This window comes from Rutilus rutilus (genome assembly GCF_951802725.1).
Source record: "Rutilus rutilus genome assembly, chromosome: 14".
Lineage (NCBI taxonomy): Eukaryota > Metazoa > Chordata > Actinopteri > Cypriniformes > Leuciscidae > Rutilus > Rutilus rutilus.
In genome coordinates this window covers 4,697,266-4,718,115 of record NC_140219.1, presented here as the reverse complement: position 1 = coordinate 4,718,115, position 20,850 = coordinate 4,697,266, and the positions used below count along the sequence as shown (strand labels likewise).

Genomic DNA, 20,850 nt, shown 5'->3' with positions numbered 1-20,850 from the left:
TCCGCGATGTGCTCTGAACTGAGTGCATTACGCACACAAATAGCTCGCGGTTGGCCTTCCTCTTCAACTTCTGTGGATAATATTCTACGTCCATACTTCAAACTACGTGACGAACTGAGTGTGCAGCACGATTATGTGTTCAGAGGATCACGTCTGGTTGTGCCTGTCGTGCTAAGGCACACATTGGTGAAGTTAGTTTCTGAAGGCCACCAGGGAATTGTGCGCACAAAACAACGCCTTTGTGAACCGTACTGGTGGCCAGGCATAGATTGTCTGGTTAAAGAGCACATACAGACCTGTCAAATGTGTCTGTCCTCTGACAAAACTGCCAACACCTCTGCTGCGCGGCTGCAGCTAGTGCCTTTTCGGTCTGTACCGTGGGACAAGGTAGCTATAGATGTGGTGGGCCCATTTCAAACCACTGTGTGGGACTGTCGTTATGCACTGACATTGATTGATTATCACAGTAAGTGGCCTGAAGTCGCTTTCACCGCTTCCATCACTACTCAAAATGTTATTGCCTTCTTGTCATCTGTGTTTAGTAGATACTGCAATCCATGTTCTATCGTGTCTGATAACGGAACCCAATTCACGTCAGCAGAATTTGCTACATTCCTAAAAGAGAGAAACAATCAACACATACGTACTTCTGTCTACCACCCTGCCGCGAATGGAGCTGTGGAACGCTTTCATCGCGTGCTGAAAGACTGCATTCAGTCTGCTGTTCTGGAAACGAAGCCGTTGAAACCTACAGTCATGGAATTTCTCCAAGTGTATAGTGCTACACCGCATTCTGCCACAGGACTATCCCCGTTTGAGTTGCTTCATGGCAGAAGGATGCGAACGCGTCTAAATGTTCTTCCTCTTCTCACCACACGTCAGGCTGCTCCTGCGCTTCTTCAGCGAGTTTCTTTGAAACAAAAGAAAATGAAAACATACACTGACTCCAGACGTGTAGCTCGCACTCCTGATTTCAAAGTGGGAGATTGGGTGCGTGTGCGCATTGCAACTCACGTTCCGAAAGCGCATCCAAGATTTACCAACCCACGTCAAATTGTGCGTAAACTGGGTGCGTGTACTTACCTGTTATCAGACGGGAAGAACTGGCATGCTTCTCACCTGGCTCGTTCTGTTGCACCTGTTTCGGAGACTACTGACATGGATGCAGTGGACTTGTCATTTCAGTTTCGTCCTCCTCTTCCTCCAGCGCCTCAAGCTCCTGAAGCTCCTGAAGCTCTTCAAAGGGTTTCACCCCGTGTGAGACGACCTCCTCGTTGGCTGGAAGACTGTGTTACTTAGTCACCTTGCATTGCGTGAATATAAAGGATGAGTAATTCATTAAGTCACCTTGTTGTTAATTTTAATATGAATACTACATTCTTATAATTATCGTGAAACTTATTTTTGTTCTTTAGTCTAATTGATATAATGTTACATAACCAAGTGAATGCTTTGGTAATTTTGTAACTTTGTTATTGTGTTTCCCTTTTGTTCTTGAATATCGGTGTAGACAGTTTGCTTTAAGTGATGGGGGAATATGTTGTGTTCTTCTGTGCATATTGGCCAGTAGCTGGCGGTAGAGGTTCGTGATATGGTATATTGAGAACAGAAGAATAAGAGAGTCTGAAAAAGAAATGCAATCATACGATTTATTTTAGAATAGTTGGTTATATAATAGGATATAGGAGTATTTAGTTTATTATTTTCACACTCCATCACAGTAGGTGGCGGTATGCACTTTTAAAGTTGGTTCGCAACCGGAAGAAGAAGAAGAGAGTCTGAAGCGTTGCAACAGTTACTATCTGCGCTGTTCTATTTTGCTACTTCTATTGTTCATTAAAGAATTCCATATGTAAGAATGCCTTTCATTCCTTCTTACTAAGGATATAACAAGGAGTTTTATGGTCAGTGCTTATCTTTGTTATGGGTCCAAATTGTATGTGAGTGGACATCTTTAAACGCTGTTTTAATATCCTGCAAAATGCATCAAAGGGTGCGTTCGTCATGGCGCCTCAGTCTTACATTCATGGCATTGGGAATGCTGTTTTGGAGAGGAATCTGCGCACAAGTACGATATTCTCTTTCCGAGGAGCAAAAAGATGGTGCTGTGATCGGAAACCTTGCGAAGGATTTAGGTCTCAATCCCAGAACGTTAAAGGAGAGAGGATTTCGAATCGTTTCAACCTCAGGCGACTCGCTGTTCACGCTGAATCAGAATGACGGGCTTTTAAGCGTAAATGGAAAAATAGGCCTAGATCGCGAGGTGGTTTGCGAGAGAAGCAGCTCGTGCATCATCGACCTAAAAATTGCGCTGGAAAACCCGTTAGAGATTCACTACGTGTCGATTGAAATCGTGGACGTTAATGATCATGCCCCGACATTCCCGGAGAAAGAAAAACGGTTGGAAATATCGGAATCTGCCCTACCTGGAGCTCGGTATCAGTTACAGCCGGCGCGCGATCCCGATGACGGCACGAACTCTGTTCAACAATATGAACTCAGTCATAATGATAATTTCCGCATAGAGGTTGAAGATCGCGGAGAAGATCTAAAAATGCCCTTTTTAATTCTTCAAAAGCCTTTGGATAGAGAAACCAGTCGGAGACACAAGGTGCATCTTACTGCTCTTGATGGAGGGCGACCCCCAAAGTCTGGAACAATGGATATAATAGTTGACGTTTTGGATGTTAATGACAATATGCCGGGTTTCACACAGGAAGTTTACTCTGTAACGCTTAAAGAAAATGTCCCTGTAGGCACAACTGTAATACAGGTTAATGCCACTGATATGGATGATGGTCCAAATGGAGAAGTGTTTTTTTCATTTGGAAAGGATATAGACAGTAGGATAATACAACTTTTTGATTTAAACTCCAGTACTGGGGAAATGATTGTGATTGGCTTGATAGATTTCGAAGAGATGAATAATTTTGAAATAGATATCCAAGCATCAGACAAAGGACCTGCTCCTCTCACATCAGATAAGAGTATTACAATAAAAATTATTGATGTGAATGACAATGTGCCTGAGATAGAAGTGACATCGTTTTCAAGCGCAGTGTGTGAAGACTCTAAAATTGGAACCGCTGTGGCTTTGATCAGCGTCAGTGATTTGGACTCTGGTGTAAATGGGAAGGTGTTGTGCTACATTACTGAAGACATACCTTTCAGGCTAACGGCATCATCCCAAGATAACATTTACGCACTGGTAACAGCCTCATCTCTTGATAGAGAAACTGTACCTCACTATGACATCACATTAGTAGCCAAAGATGCTGGGCAGCCACCTCTGTCTTCGGTTAAAACTATAACTGTGCAGGTATCAGATGTAAATGACAATAGTCCAGTATTTTCTCTTTCGCCCTATGCTTTTTATGTGATGGAAAACAATACTCCAGGGAAATCTTTGTTTTCTGTGTCTGCTTCTGATCGGGATGTGGATGAAAATGCTGTTGTGAACTACACCATATGGAGAGACTCAGGAGATGAAAACAAATATGCATCTTTCATTAATATTCACTCTGAAAATGGAGAGATTTATGCACTAAAAAGTTTTGATTTTGAAACTGTTAAAACTTTCCAGTTCCATGTGCTCGCTATAGACTCTGGAAGTCCGTCTCTGAGCAGTAACGTGACAGTGAACGTGTTTATTCTGGATCAGAACGACAACGTTCCAGTGATCTTATATCCAGTCAGCGCTAACGGTTCTGCTGAGGGTGTGGAAGAGATTCCCCGGAATGTGAACGCAGGTCATTTGGTGACTAAAGTCAGAGCCTATGACGCAGATATAGGATTCAACGGCTGGTTATTGTTTTCAGTGCACAAAGTTAGTGACCACAGTCTCTTTAGTTTGAACCGCTATACAGGACAGATAAGAACCCTTCGCTCATTCACAGAAACAGACGAGGCCCAGCATAAACTGCTCATACTGGTCAAAGACAATGGGAACGTGTCACTCTCAGCAACAGCGACTGTGATTGTCAAAGTTGTGGAGCCCAAAGAGGCTTTTGCAGCTTCTGATTTTAAACACGCAGTAAAAGACGAGGAGGAAAACGACGTGACATTTTATCTGATCATCACTTTGGGCTCGGTTTCAGTGCTTTTTGTCATCAGCTTCATCGTGTTGATTGTAATGTAGTGCTCTAAATCTACAGACTATTCGTCCAAGTATTTTCAGTATCTATCTATCTATCTATCTATCTATCTATCTATCTATCTATCTATCTATCTATCTATCTATCTATCTATCTGTATCTATCTATATATATAATATATATACGGTCAAAAGCTTTAGATCGGTAAGATTTTTTATGTTTTTAAAAGAAGTATCTTCTGCTCATCAAGGCTGCATTTATTTGATTAAAAATACAAACAAAAACAGTCATATTGTGAAATATTATTGCAATTTAAAACAGCTGTTTTCTATGTGAATTTATAGTTAAGTTTTTTTTTTTTTTTTTTTTTTTTTATTAAACTTTCAAAAAAGCTTATAGACATATCAAATATATGCATCAAACATAAGACAAACAGAAAATGGGGAAAGCATATAACAGATCTTACATTGTACAGAGTAAAACATTAAATTCTACAAATTATTCTTTTCAATATAAGAGACGTTTTTATGCACTTCTTATTTCCAGTGATTGATTTCAATGAGTCATATAATATTTTAAGATCCTTACAGAAAAAATAAAGGAGGCTGTTATAGACATTACTTTACCTTTATGTATATGAAACTTCCCAAGAAGAATTATTAACTTTAATGTGTTATCAATTATATCTGAGCCAGTATTGCAGTCCAAGAATAATATCATAGCCTCATCAATTCTAATTATTTTGTAGAATGTATCAAAAACCATCATAGATACCTGCTTCCAAAAGTCTTCAGAATATTTACAATTACAAAACATATGTATGAGAGTTTCAGATTCAAGATCACAAAAACAACATTGTGGTGAGAAATCTTTTTTAAACTTATTAAGAAATGCGTTACATGGATAATACCTGTGTAGTATTTTAAAATGAATTTCCTTGACCTTATTTGGCAGTAAAAATGTATTACTTGCTGACCAGATTGTCTCAGTTGAAGGTATAGAAGAAAAAATTTGTTTCCATTTCTGAATTGCTTTTGGGTAACAGCTGATATCTTGATTAAGACACTTTCTGATGTAAGAGTTATTACACTTCATATCCAAAATATTAACACCTCCTATAATAAGTTTAGGAGTCTGCCGTAACACTGAGTTGTAACTGAGATGTGCTTTCACAAGCTGAAGCAATTTAATGGAGATATTTTTAACAACCATATTGTAATCTCTACATGTAGATTCAATACCTGAGAGAGCAAGAAATTGTTCATAAGTATAAATCTCACCATTACAATTTAGTAAGTCGGAAATAAAAATAATTCCTTTATCAAACCATTCTTTTTTATATATACTTTTTCTTTTAGATAATACATTTTGGTTATTCCATATTATACAAGAGTGTGGGGAGAAATGATGTTAAAGGCTATTTTCCATGCATCTAGTGACTGCTTGTGAAAATTAGATAATTTGATGGGAAGTTTACTACATTTGAAGTCACATGATAATAAAAAGTTTAATCCTCCACACTTTTCAAAAAACAAATTGGGGATGTAAAACCATATAGAGTTATTATGGGCCAAGCAATGTTTTATCCAGTTGATTTTAAAAATAGAATTAAGAGTACTGAAATCAAGAACGTTAAGCCCACCCTCTGAAAGAGTTCTGATAATCGTTTTTCGCTTTATATATTCAGTTCTGTTTTTCCAAATGAACTTAAATATGGCCCTATCAATATCTGAGCACATTTTAGAGCTAACATACAAGGAGAGAGCCGGATATACCAGCCTCGACACTCCCTCAGCCTTAGAAAGCAGAACACGTCCATGGATAGACAGATTTCTCTGAGACCAGCAATTAAAAACCATTTTTGCTTTATGTAAACACGTAGAAAAATTATTTTCAACTCTTTCATGTGGACATTTATTGATTATAATACCAAGATACCTAACCTTTTCCTTTACCTTAATTCCACATATATCTGGGATAGCAGAATGATGAATTGTCATAATCTCTGATTTACTCTGATTAACAGAAAGGCCAGAGGCATCTGAAAAAAGTTTGAATGCCTCTAATATAATGGGGACCTGTCTTTTATCCTTCAGGAAGATACATGTATCATCTGCCAGTTGACTGGTTAAAATAGTTCGGTCTTCTATTTGGATCCCTTCAATATTCGAACAATTCACTATATAAAGGTTGAGAAGCTCTGCAACCAACAAAAACAAAAACGGAGAAATAGGGCAGCCTTGCCTGATGCCTCTCTCAATGACAAACCGTGGTGAAGTCCCACTAGACAAGGATACATTACTATTGATGTCTTTATACAGGGTCTGTACAGTTTTCAGAAATTTTGGACCAAAGCCAAATCGTCCTAAAGCATCATACATGAAGGCATGTTCTACTGTATCGAATGCCTTGTAGAAATCTAGGAACAAGATAAGTGCATCATCATTAACCAACTCAGAGTAATCTAAAAGATCCAAAACAAGACGAATATTGTTTGAAATGTGTCGACCTTTCATGAAGCCGGATTGTGTGAGAGAGATAACTTCTTCTAAACAGGGTTTTAGTCTCCTAGCGAATACTGCAGCTAATATTTTGTAATCAGAATTAAGCAACGTTATAGGGCGCCAATTATCTAAAAATGTTTTATCTTTATTTGGTTTAGGGATTAAGGTAATAAGACCTTGCTTCATCGATGCGGAGAATTCCCCTTGATCTAAACATTCTTTAAAAAAAATTAAAATCAAATATTTAATATCACTCCAAAATGATCGCTAAAATTCAAATGGTAACCCGTCAGGGCCCGGACTCTTATTAAGTGGGGTCTTAGTAATTATAAAGTCCAGTTCTTCCACAGTTATCTCTCCCTCACAAACAGCATGACTATCTTCACTTATAGATGAAATAAATGGCTCCACCTTCAAGAAAAATGTATTAGAAATTTCAGAATGAAAAGAAGACGTATAAAGTTGCTGGTAAAAGTCAGATACAAACTTTGAAATTTTGCCTTCATCAGAAGTCAAATTACCATTTATATTTAGGGTTGAAATCCTTTTTAACTCACCTCGTCTTTTTTCTAAATTAAAAAAAATATGTAGAATTCTTTTCTCCAAATTCTAGCCATTTTGCCCTTGATCTGATGAATGCACCTTTGGCCTTTTCTGCATAAAGAACATCAAGAGTTTCCTTCAATAAATACAACTTCTCCTTGTCCTGTTCACTGGGAGATGACAAACATAAAATATTATTAATTTCCTTTATGATCGCTGAGCTTCTCGACTCCTTTGCCTTAGAAAGTTGTTTACCAAACTGTATAGAAAAGTTTCGGCACTCATATTTAAAAAGTTCCCACTTTGCAATAGCAGAGTCTGAATTAACTTTACATTTTTCGATAATATTCTTAATGCCTGAACAATATGAAGGAAGTTGCAAAAACGAAGTATTCATTTTCCAGTATCCTGGTCGTCTCTGAAACCGTTACGAACCTCAGATATTTCAAGATCAATACAGGCATGATCGGTTAGAGGGGCAGGAGAAATAGTACAGGAGCTATTAAAAGAACCTAGGCAGTCAGATATAAGCCAAAGGTCTATTCTAGATTTTTGTGACATGTCTGCTTTAAACCATGTAAATGACGAGATACTGTTACCATGGACGTGTCTGTAAGCATCCAACAAAGAAAGGCTGCTACAAAAATCATTTATAACTAAATTAAGGCGATTAACATTAAGTCTTGGGGGGAATCTATCTAAATGCAGATCAGGGGCTTCGTTGAAATCCCCTCCCACAATAAACGTTGCTGAAGGAAATTTCAAATTTAAAGCAAGTAATTTTGTAGATAAAGTTTGGAAAAGAGTATGGTTTAAGTTAGAGCTGTTAAAGCCATATACGTTACGTAAAATAATAACAGCTTCTCCAGACTGAACAACAGCTATTATCCATCTGCCCTCCAAAGAGAAGTGTGACTCAAGAATTTTACCACTGAAGTTATGGTTAAATAAAATTACAACTCCACCTGAATGAGTAGACCCATGTGAAAATAAAGTTTTACCTCCCCACTGTGTTGACCAAAAGGACTCATCATTAACACTAGAATGAGTTTCTTGTAGAAATATATAGTTAAGTGTAATTTATTCCTGTGATCAAAGCTGAATTTTCAGCATCATTACTCCAGTCTTCAGTGTCACATGAGCCTTCAGAAATCATTCTAATATGATGATTTGATGCTCAAAAAACATTTATGATTATTATCAATGTTGAAAACAGTTTTTTACATTTTTATTTCATGATGCTATGATGTATAGAAAGTTCAAAAGAACAGCATTTATCTGAAATCTAAAGCTTTTGTAACATTAAACACTACCGTTCACAAGTTTGGGGTTAGTAAGAATTTAAATTTTATTTTTGGGGGAAATAAATAAAATAAATCAATACTTTTATTCATTAAGGATGAGTTAAACTGATCAAAAGTTACAGTAAAAACACTTATGATGTTAGAAAATATTCTATTTTAAATAAATGCTGTTCTTTTGAACTTTCTATTCATCAAATAATTTTGAAAAAAAAAAAATTGTACACAATTGTTTTCAACATTGAAAATAATAATGAATGTTTTTTTTTTGAGCATAAAATCAGCATATTAGAATGATTTCTGAAGGATCATGTGACACTGAAGATGCTGAAAATTCAGCTTTCACCTGAGGAATAAATTACATTTTAAAATATATTAAAATAGAAAACAGTCATTTTAAATAGTCATAATATTTCACAATATTACTGTTTTTTTTTTATTGTTTTTTTATCAAATAAAGTCAGCCTTGATGAGCAGAAGAGACTTATTTTAAAAACATAAAAAATCTTACCGATCTAAACCTTTTGACCAGTAGTGTATATGATGCAGTGATGTGGTTAGGTATTGTAACTTAAGTAAGTCTAGTGCTGACCACTCATTACAGGTTTTGCTGTAAAATATTTGAGGATGTGGAATTAAGTTTGAATGTTTTCCAAAGTATTCATTTTTATCTTATGTAGTAAAGGAGGAAGTGTCTCTCTCTCTCTCTCTCTCTCTCTCTCTCTCTCTCTCTCTCTCACTCACTCACTCACTCACACACACACACACACACACACACACACACACACACACACACACACACACACACACACACACACACACACACATACTTTGTTGCTGGCTTCAGCTGCATTTGTTACTGTTGTTTATCTTTTGACTCTCACAGTCCACATGCTTGCAGATGTGATAACAAATGTAGTCATTAACATTCTATCACACTGAACATTCTGATTCTCATTCATTCTCTGTCTGGTATTCATAACAATACACCAGTTAACCTGAGAAAAGGGGAGTAGAATAAACTGCATTGGGAACTATGAAAAGGCAATGGAGACAGAAGGAGATGGAGAGATAAACAACATGGCATATATTTGTTGGTCAGCTTGCTGAGTTTTAAGAGAATTGGGTTTAGATGAAATTGATTTAGATGGAGAAGTTGATGCTGTAATATAGTCAGCAGATGGTGTCAACAGATTCAGCCCCCTGTGAAGAGGACACACAGAGTCATGTGTGTGATTGTGGGAGGCAGTCTCGGTTGCGTGTTCTCTCGGTGTGGGTTGTGCTGTCGTGAGTGTCTGGGGTTTAGCGGATTGTCAATACTCTGCCTGTTTCTGTGTAAATAAACGTCATATTAATGAGGTTGCTCTTATTATGGTAACATTCAGATGACTGGATTGTTTTGAGAGTGTGTGTGTTTATGTGCAGAGCACCTCAGGCTGTTACTCAAGCATATTTTAGTCCATCAGGCAGACAGGATTGGCCTTATTCCACGTGAACACAGCGTTTCCCCACGCACAGTGCTTTCATCTTTCATCTCTGTTATTTTCCTTTGCTATCTTCCCTCAGTCGCCTTATTCCTCATTTCATGTGGAGCTGTAGTCTATCTATCTATCTATCTATCTATCTATCTATCTATCTATCTATCTATCTATCTATCTATCTATCTATCTATCTATCTATCTATCTATCTATCATCTGTCTATCCATCCATCCATCCATCCATCCATCATCTGTCTATCCATCATCTATCTGTCGTTCTATCTTAAAAGTACATCCTATTGCCTTATGAAAAATAGTTTTTACCCTGTAATTTTCCAGTTACACTTTTGCATTTCTTTGTATCATTACTAATATTGTAGACTTATTTTTGATGAATTAGTCAAATGTCTTGCATGCGTAAGTCGCTTTGGAGAAAACATTTGGTAAATGATTAAATGCAAATATAATACATAGCAATTTGTCTCAATTTGCTTTTTAAATAGAATGTTGTGATGAGGTTTTTAGTTGCTTTCTGTGTGGATGATGAAATCCACAGTCCTGCTGTGCAGAGATCACTGAACTGCAGGTCCAGTCGGATATTGCAGAGGTCTGCAGAATATTGAGTGTGGTCCAGCAAACACACACACACTCACTGATCATAGACCAATCCAGCAAGGGTACTGCTCAGCAGCTCATTAGATTTCTGCAGCATCCACTTTTAGAAATGTCTTTGTTCAGCGTCTGAATAAAAACCTTGGATTTTATAACAGTATAAGTCTATTCAGTCGATCTCTGTTTTTCAAACAGATTTAAAATAAATGCTGATTTTTCAAAGGTTTGGCATCCAAGCTGTACAATATAACTGTGAAATTAATTTCACAATATTAAATTTCATAAGCATTGTAATTTTCTAAAATAATCTTTGTCATACAATTCTCCTTTTTTACCCACCCCAGTTGCTATGGTAACAGCAGAGATAGAACACTATCTTTGTTTACTGATCCCAGCTGCATTGGAAACATCTTTTACAGATATTTGAGACTTTACACTTGTATTTAAAGTGAACAGTTTTATAGTTTGTTTATTTGTCTGTTTGATGCACATTCCATTTGGTGTGGTTTTATTTGGATCTAGGGTTTGGTGTCATGAGTTCTGCTCTGCTTCTTCTTAATGCATATTCCTGGTCGTATTGTGAACAATTCATTTATACAAGAAAAACCTGTAAATTATATGGTATATGCTTACATTGATACATTTAGCTGTGTTGCTTTGACTGTATATATATATATATACAGTATATATATATATATATATATATATATATATATGTTTCTTTAGAAATGAACCAGCATTTGTTCACTGTGATAGGTGTATATTTTGGACTTTTTAATGTAGAATGATTATTACTTCAGAACCACATTAATTATGACAACTCAACCAGGTTTGAGATAGCATTTTACTCTCAGTGGCAGAACTGGATGCTGGGTAATTTTAATATCTGTGTAGTGGAAGGTCAGGTCTGTGCACTGTCATGTGTTGTTGTAGCTCTGACTGAAGAAAGCATCACAAATCAAAAGTTGTTTACTTTCCTGGAAATGGTATTTGTCGGCTGTAGACACTACTGCTGCAAATACAAGCTGCAAGATGGCAGAGAATGAGAATGGATGTACTTAGCTTTGAGGCAACTGCAACGTACTGGTTAGTAGAGCAGGAAATGTAGAAAAACTGTGGCAACAAAGGCATAACATTACGTGCAGGCCGGGCAGTTCTGTGAATGCACGTGTGTGAGAGAAGGTCAGGTCCATTCTGCAGTGGTTCAGTACTTTAGTGGGTCACATCAGTTCTGCTTTTGGTTCATGCGGTTATAAGTAGCTCTGTCCTCTATATCTCAGTATGCAGCTGGCTCTCTCTCTCTCTCTCTCTCTCTCTCTCTCTCTCTCTCTCTCTCTCTCTCTTTTATATAATATTTGACTTTAAGTCTGTGCTAATCTTCTAAACTCTCTGTCTCCTAATGGTCATAGAAACTGTCATGTCTGCTTAAGAAGTGTTCAGTTTAATGGTGTTACTGTGAATATTATTATGGGATGCTTTGGTCTATAATGTCTGTCTTTGTTCATTTATTTGCACGTTATATAGTATATTTTGCGAAAACTATTGTTTTTTTCTGTAAGATTGTTTGTCAGATGCTTTTTATATGTTACATTGTCACATGATCTCATCAAATTGCATTTGAGAGTGGTGCCCAGTTTTTATATGAGAAAAAAAGTTGGGTAACACTTTATAATAACGTTCAGTTATAAGTCATTAATAAGTGGTTAGTTAATGATGAACTAATCATTTACAAAACATTCATAAATGATTAGCAAGTGATATACTAACATTTTATGTATGTTTTGTAAATTTCATTACAAGTCATTAGTAAATGATTAACTAATCATTTATGAAACATGACTATGCATTCATAAATTATTAATAAGTGATATGTTCATTATTTTATGTATGTTCTGTAGATTCAGTTATAAGTCATTTACAATTGATTAGTTAATGATTAACTAATCATTTACAAAACATGACTAAATTGTTACTTTTTTTTGTATGTTTTGCTCACATCAGGTGTACAGTGGTTAAAGACTCCATGGGTTTGAGAGAAGACAGCAGTCTATACCCTCACCAGTCAGCACTTACACTGCAGTACACACTACAGTGTTCAACACCTGTTATAGATGATGTGTAAACGCATGAATAAATATTTTACAACACTTTCTGCATCCCCTAATCTAAAGTGTAAACTATTCATCACTTGTAAATGTGTTACACTTACCTGTTACAAATGATCTGTACGTGTATTCAAGGCATTTACAACACTTTCTGCACCCTCTAATTGCTACATACATACAATTTTTGTTAACAATTTATTAAACATTTATGAAACGCATAGTCATGTTTTGTAAATGATTAGTTAATCATAATCAATTGTAAATGACTTGTAACTGAATCTACAAAACATACATACAAAAATGAACATATCACTTATTAATCATTTATGAACGCATAGTCATGTTTCATAAATAATTAGAATTATTAGTTACTAATCACTTGTAAATGACTTGTAACAGAATTTACAAAACATACATAAAATGTTAGTATATCACTTGCTAATCATTTATGAATGTTCTGTAAATGATTAGTTCATCATTAACTAACCACTTATAAATGACTTACAACTGAACGTTATTATAAAGTGTTACCTTGTTGGGTAGAGTGTAATCAAATAGACATGTATAATGTGGAAGTCAGCATGTAACGAAAATTGCAATAGTATTTTTTTTTTACCTATTTTGGTGTATATAAGAGTGAAAATGCTTCTACAAGAACAAATGTAGGGCGGGGCTTGATTTTGTCTGTGGGGAATTGATTGGAATGTTGTGGTTTGCTATTGGTGGATCTCATGTGAGTGACAGATTGCCCCGCCCTCACACCAGTAAGCACATCATCAGAGAAGAGGTGTTGCTGCAAGAGGGAGGGGAAGTTATTTTGATTAAAGATTATGAGGCACATGAATTAAATAAAAATGTAAATAATGATGTGCACGGATAAATCATTTATAATAAAATGCGGCAAAATTAAAATTGTCAATTTTGATTTCATGGTGACTTTTTTTTTGCAGTTGCAAAAAAACAAACATTGCAGCTGATATCACTTCTGGTCTATTCGTTCTATTCGTACATTGTATTGTGGGAATAATAAAATAATAATAAATAATAAAAAATGTGTGCAGTGTGCTCTCATTTTATGCACATTTATGAAAAATGTTGTAGTTCATCCAGATATTGAATGCATATAGAGATAGCATAATCAAAATCACACCCTGTTTACAGTATAGATCTACATACTATGTACTGCAGAAAGAGAATAGCATGCTATTCCAAACATAGCCTGATGATTGCAACATAGATGATTCTGACACAGTTTCAAAGCTACAGTTTGTGATTGCTGGAGCGCTATAAAGCCCACGAGGAATTTCTTAGGCTGAAAGCAAAGCTGTGTGTGGGATGTGGGTGGAGTCAGGGATATGACCACTATTTTTAGAAGGTCTTTATCTTGTATTCCAGACAATAAATGTAGGATTTTTACACACACGCAAAAAAAACTTGAGAAACAAAATGCCTTAAAATACTAAATCTGGTGTAAAAAAAGGAGAAAAAAAAAGTGATCAGAATGAAGTGAACGTTTAAGACGAAGAAAAAAAATCTATCAGTGGTGTGAATTTAAACTTAATTCAAAGGGAAACCGAGATTGTTGCCCTATAGGCAGATTTTTAACATCTTTTTTTTAACATCTTTTTACATAATCTCATAATCTCATAATCTTTAACATAATCTCACTTTTTGATAAATTAATAAAAAAAAAATGCAATAAACTAAACTCAATATTTAACTTCTTTTTTTCTTCTTTTTTTTTATATTGTAATAGAAAACAAAAATACTAAGTATTATAAAAGTACTAAGAAAACAAAATATTTTTTTTGCAGTGTGTGTATTATAATGTTTAACTTAAAACTAAATTGGGGTAAAACACGCTGCAGGGAACAGCGTGTCTCTCATGGTATCCATGTTTCTAGGCGTATTTATAGATGGTCTCTGGAGTCTTTAGCTGTTAGGTCATATCTCCCTTGTGGCCTCTGCACTGCTGTGCATTCTGGGTGATATTTAGTCACATGAGAAATAATATATTTCTTTTTTTTCTCTTTTTTTTACACTCCTGAAGACTCAATTTGAAAGACTCTTAATGCTAAAAAGATTCTATATAAGAAGAAATGTCTTAAATGACTGCATAATACTTTCATGTTTAATGTTTTTTTTTTCTAGTGATAAAGTATGTTGATAGCTGTTTAATTCATATAATCTAATAATAAAAATATATTTTTTACAAAATGTATTTAATTATTCAACTAATTCCATAAAATGATCCCATACTGGGAAAGGTTATGTGAAGTGCCGAACAGAACCCTTTACGATTCTATATATTTTCTTCTAAGAGTGTGGTGTTTAGTAGTTCATTATTGGATGAGATGCAGTGTTGCAAATGTTCAGCAGTATTTTTTATTTTATTTTTGGCAACCAGAAAATAAATTTTAATGTTATCTTTTTAAGCTCAGTGATGCATTTGATCTTTTCGGCATGATAGTGAGAGAAAGGCTTGACGTAAAAGCATGGAGGAGGAGGAAGAACAGTGACTCATCTCCACTGTGTGTGTGTGTGTGTGTGTGTTAAGACTAAGAGCAGGTTCAAATATATGTGTGTGTGTGTGTGTGCTGCAGAGACAGCAGCCATTTTGAAAATATTCATAGAACAATAAGAGTTTATTTTATTTAAAGGAGGGGATGGCAACCTCACAGTCTGTATCATTGTCTAATTTTTTTTTTTTTTTTTTTTTTTATAAACACCAAATATAGTTCACTGAAAATGCCACGCCAAACATGTTGAAGATTAGCGAACAGGCAGTCAATTTATTATGAGACAAGCTGTTTCCACACAAAAGCATTTTATTCAGTATATTGAACCATCTCCTACATTCACTTCCATTCAAACATGATCCCACCATTATTTATTTATTTATTTATTTATTTATTTTTAGCTAACCTTGAATGTTGCCCTGAATGAGGGGCTTTGGAGCAAATACCAAGAAACAACATTGATTCTCTGCATGCTTCATGTGATTTGTCTGCTTGTGAACATGTATGTGCATGCATGAGTGCTAACACCTAGATTTAGACGCGTACTGTGAATTCTTAAAGCACAAAGGAACCCAAAAACAAAACACAATGAAGGTGGAGAGAAAGCGAGAGTGGTTAATATTATCCCAATAAAATAACAAGCCAAATGTCCAGCAATAATTTACTCGCCAAAGCCATTTTACTCTCATTTGGTGCTTGTCCAGTGTTATACTTAGATGCTGCATGCAGCCAGTACTGATCTTCACAGTGCTGTTTGTGTGGTCATGGGTATACTAATGTGTGTATGTACTGGATGATAGTGTGCTTTATGAGTGGCAAAGACATTTGGACAGTGACTCACACTTACACTTCAAATACAGGCCTGTGTGTGTGAGAGAGAGTGATTTTAGCAGCAGAGACATCAGGGCATGTCTCATCCATGTTACATGCACTCATAGATCATTGTGTTCATCTCACATTGTGTACAAACTGGGCATTGAAAAATGCATACCGCTTTGGGATTTATCTAAAAAAGAAATGTGTATAAACATGCATATGGCTTTTATTAGTGGATTTTTAGGATTCCAGCTAGTGGCCAAGTGATACAATGAACATAATGATTACGTCAGAGTATGTTTCATTTAATAATGAGCTACATGTTTGGTTATTTTTTGGAGGACACATGCATGTACTGTATGCACAGGCTCTGGTATGTATAGTTTTATAGGTAACACTTTACAATATGGTTATATTTGTTAACATTATAATGAAACCTTATTGTGAAGTGTTACATTTTATAAATCTATAATATCTATAATAAAAAATAAAAATATTATAATATAAAAAAAAACTTTTGTTTTTGAAATATGACAAATCTTGTGTGAAGGCATAATTACAGGGTGAAATCTATGTAATGTTCTATACACAGGTTTACAATACAGATAAATCTGACAATCTGCTCTGTAGTTTTCCAGCCAGTTCTGTTATTTTAATTTTAGCAGAGCGAATTTTCCAGTGAGAGTTGTTCTTTTGGGGATCGTCACATCAGAGTCCAAAGAAGCTTTTAATGTCGCTGTGAATTTGAGAGCGTGTTTGAGTCCAAACAGCATCCTTGCATCCCTCACACATGAAGACACACACACACACACACACACAGAGAGACATTTGCCTGGAAGATGTAGGCCAGCACGATGTGAATAATTTAGTCTGTTCACTGACTGCAGCTTAAATATGGCTGAATTCTCTCTCTTTTTCTCTCTCTCCCTCCTTTTTTTAAAAAGAGGGTTTGTTTGGATAACCTTGCGAGCTGCATGGTGCATCTCTTTATTTATTTAGTAGAATTCCTAATTTAGTATAATTGTTCTGTTTGGTTTGCATTTAATAGCTATTCTATAAATAAGAGGCAGAATACATATCCACAAATCTGATTGTATAATGTATTTATGATGCGGCTATAGCCTATGTCTTTTTAGTATATTTATTCTCTGACTATTTCTACATTTACTATGTTTAATTTTGATTAATAGTCAATAATATTCATTATTTGTTTAAATTTTAAAAGGCTGTCTCATATGCAGACTATATGCAGTCCTGATGGAATTTAATGACTGTTTTTGTGATTTTTTGCACTTAATTAGTGTGAATTTTTTGGAATTCTACTGTATGAATTTTAAACGTGGTAAACTGGGTTAAACACAGCTTACTGGTCACTGAAGCTATCATCAGAATTAGCCAAAATATTTGATAAATGAACACAAAATGCACAGCTTTGTGAATTATAGTGTTTTAATTCTGCAGAGCTGTGGTTTTGTCTGTATTGGCATGGTTATACATTATACTTTTCATCATTATAGCTCCATATTTCCTGGTTGTTTCTAGTTTTGAAAATGATGGTGGTTGGCATGCAGGTGCATGGAATTAGCATGGTTTTTCCTGTGTGTGTCTGCTGCTCTCTAGACACGTGTGTGTGCGTGTGTGTACGTGTGTGTGTGTGTGTGTGTGTGTGTGTGTGTGTGTGTGTGTGTTCATTAGACCTGATAGTGATTCCAGCCACATCCTTCTGCAGCTGCTCCCTCTGAAAGAGAGCTGTGTGTGTCAGCCGTGAAAGACATTCAGATTAGCTTAGGTTCTGAATCAGTGTCAGATTTGCATTTGTCCATTATCAATGTATCTCTTTCTGCTGTTCCTTTATTTTTTACTGTGAATCAGTTCAAATCTAATTTCATTCCCATTTCTGCTGTTTACATAGATACCTTTTGAAATCTGAATCAGAACATAGTTTTTACATGAACGCCTATAAAGTGATCGGTCAATGTGTTTGTTTGTGTCATAAGCTTTAAATCAGATTTGATCTTTTGTCTTGTACACACTGTATGCATACAGAGTTTTCCACTGTTAAGATGCATGAGAGCCTAAAGCAAGGACTTGTGCAACAATGTTGTCATGCACTACTTCACAGACCATGAGTGGAAGGAGAATCATTTATAGTCATTTATGACACTGTAATAACAACAATAACAACATCAACAGCTCGTTCCATGCGTCATACGTCGTACTTTTCAGTTTTCAATCCAATCAAGTGTCAACATGTCCTAATTAACACATTACAAATGGATTATAAGCTATTGTTCTCATTGCAATATTCATTGTGGTAATCTAAACTAGCTCTACTCTCCTATTATGTGTGTATTACCCCTTACACTAACCCTACCCCTAAACCTACCCATCGCAGAAAACTTTCTGCATTTTTACATTTACAAAAAACATAATTTAGCCTGATTCATAAGCTGTTTTCCTCATGGGGACCAAAAAAAATTCCCCACAAGGATTTCGGACATTGCCTCATTGTGGGGACATTTTGTTTGTTCATAGAATGTTTAATCGAATGTTTATCTTTTCCGGAAGAGTTGTTTAGTGTGATTAAGTTATTTAAACAAAATGTCATCATTTATTTAATATTTGTGCAAAATTTTGTCCTAAATGACACCTCATACTTCTCTCTCTATATTCCCTAATAATTATCATATACATACAGATGATAAACCTATAATGGCTTATTATATGAATGTGTTTGATGGTACTTGCATGGACACTGCCAGTGCGTTTGATGGTCAGTGACCTTTACTAAAGGTAATCAGAGCGTTGGCTGTAAATGTGGGCTTGTAGCTGAGGTTGACAGTGTGATTAAGTCATTGTCCTGCCTGTGGATTCAGCAGGATGTGATGAAATATTATTTTCTCTATGATCAGTCTTGAGTGCAGAGCTATGAAAGAGGTTTTGTTCTGTGCGTTGATTTTATTTAAAGCTCACTAATCAGGTCCGAAGACCCTTGGGGGATCTGTGAAAATTATTTATAAAAATGTATTGCATTTAAATTTTTTATAAATGTGACCCTGGACCACAAAACCAGTCACATGGGTCATTTGTTGGGTCATATGCTGAATAAATAAGCTTTCCATTGATGTATGGTTTGTTATGATAGGACAATATTTGGTCGAGATACGACTATTTGAACATCTGGAATCTGAGGGTGCAAAAAAATCGAAACATTGAGAAAATCGCCTTTAAAGTTGTCCATTTATGTTCGCGATTGTGCTGCATTCACTCACAAAAATAAATGTTTTATTTATGGTAGGAAATTTACTAAATATCTTCATGGAACATGATCTTTACTTAATATCCTAATGATTTTTGGCAGAAAAGAAAAATCGATCATTTTGAACCATACAAGGTATTGTTGGCTATTGCCACAAATAAACCAGTGCGACATGTGACAGGTTTTGTGATCCAGGGTCACAAATGTACATTCACCTGTTAGGTCTGTAAATGTGTAAAATATTTCTGGTCTGAAATGTCTCACATTGATTATAGTTTATTTGTGCTTTCTGTTAAACAATTGTGAACTGCATTATACACTGTAGCAATGTTATTTTAAGCACCATCAAGAAGACAGAAGAGCGTTTCATTCATTCTGTCAGTTTAATAATGAACACTGACAAATCGTGTTTAGAGTGCTTGATCTGTCATCAGGGAAGATGCGAGTTAGCTGTGACCTTGCGCCCTTCACAATCACTCTGTCACATGTGGTGAGTGTCGATATTTTCATAACCACTTTGAAGAGAGTCTTTTTGCCTGTGTCTGGAGCATGCATTGTGTAGCTCAGGTAATTTGCTGTTAATCTGGTCGAACGCGCTTGCCGTCGTCTCTGTGGTGTTGATGCGTGCTTTTGGATTAGGCCTGTCAGCATAACCAGGGAGACTACGAGCTTTCTAATGGGATTACAGATGGAAGTCATCAGCTTTACAGTGGTCTGAACGGGGAGAGAACTTTACCCAGCGTGCAAAAAAACCTGCCATTCATGTACAGGAGTACATACAGCATACACACATATACAGAGTCCTTCAGGAGCCACTAAAATCTGTGCAATTAACACTCATTCACTCACTCTGTTCCCACTGCCTAATTTGGTTCTCACACACTTCTTTTATCTATTTTTTCTTCACACTCTCACTCTACGTTTTAATCCCTGTTTAATTTCCCTTTATCTTACATTAATTCACTCCCTAACTAACCCAATTCTTTCATGCCACTGTTCTTTTTTCCTCCTCCTTGTGACTGTTGCCTGCTACCTCTATTTCTCTTCTCCTTTTGCGTTTTTGCACCATTTTCACGGTTTTCTTTCATCACGCTGCTAATCACGTGTATGTGTCTCATTGGGCTTGGATGTTCCATTATCTTTATATTCATAGTTTGACTGAGAGGCACAGGCATCAATATATGATGATGCATTTGCTTTTTCTTTAAAACTTTATCAGCTAAAATAACTAGCTTCCGACAGACGACCGTACGCATTGATTTATGGCGAAAGAGTGACCCTTGACCTGACACATGAGGCAGTGACGAACGCGGAAGCGCAGAGGATAGAGCAAAACAAAACACCAGTCACGAATTAGAAGTCTAAAACGAAAATTTTTAATGGTGGAAGAGCTTGAGTTTGCTGCCCGTCCTGTTTGTTTGAGCCGCGAGAGGAGTCAAAGCTTACGCTACTCCTACATCCTACGAAATACATCGTCAAGTGTTACTCTTGTGGCATAAGTCGACTTGCGTAGGCCGTCTGCCGGAAGCTAGTTATTTTAGTCGATAAAGTTTTAAATATGGATATTTTTCTTACACCAACGCATCGCTTCACTTCAGAAGGCCTTTATTAACCCCCC

General features: G+C 35.9%; 4 protein-coding genes across 5 annotated transcripts in view; all 4 read left to right on the top strand.

Annotated features, from left to right (window-relative positions):
* The window catches only part of LOC311303904 (protocadherin alpha-3-like), a 54,101-nt gene extending 41,472 nt beyond the window's left edge, over nucleotides 1-12,629 (top strand). The window contains exon 2 of the mRNA XM_084430653.1: nucleotides 12,535-12,629. Within this exon, the coding sequence (XP_084286779.1) occupies nucleotides 12,535-12,549 (15 nt within the window). The 3' untranslated portion in view covers nucleotides 12,550-12,629. The remainder of the gene's footprint in view (nucleotides 1-12,534) is intronic.
* The window catches only part of LOC311303934 (protocadherin alpha-8-like), a 47,834-nt gene extending 35,201 nt beyond the window's left edge, over nucleotides 1-12,633 (top strand). The window contains exon 3 of the mRNA XM_084430680.1: nucleotides 12,535-12,633. Coding sequence (XP_084286806.1) covers nucleotides 12,535-12,549 — 15 coding nt within the window. The 3' untranslated portion in view covers nucleotides 12,550-12,633. The remainder of the gene's footprint in view (nucleotides 1-12,534) is intronic.
* The window catches only part of LOC311303875 (protocadherin alpha-C2-like), a 118,585-nt gene that overhangs the window by 6,004 nt on the left and 91,731 nt on the right, over nucleotides 1-20,850 (top strand). Inside the window, exon 2 of one of the 2 annotated variants that reach the window (XM_084430603.1) lies at nucleotides 12,535-12,644. The exons of the other annotated variant lie outside the window; for it this stretch is intronic. Within the exon in view, the coding sequence (XP_084286729.1) occupies nucleotides 12,535-12,549 (15 nt within the window). The 3' untranslated portion in view covers nucleotides 12,550-12,644. Of the gene's footprint in view, nucleotides 1-12,534; nucleotides 12,645-20,850 lie in introns of those variants that run through there. 2 annotated transcript variants of the gene reach the window in all.
* LOC311303919 (protocadherin alpha-8-like) lies at nucleotides 1,680-4,343 on the top strand. The gene has a single exon (XM_084430662.1). The coding sequence runs from the start codon at nucleotides 1,982-1,984 to the stop codon at nucleotides 4,136-4,138; it is 2,157 nt and encodes a 718-aa protein (XP_084286788.1). The 5' UTR covers nucleotides 1,680-1,981; the 3' UTR covers nucleotides 4,139-4,343.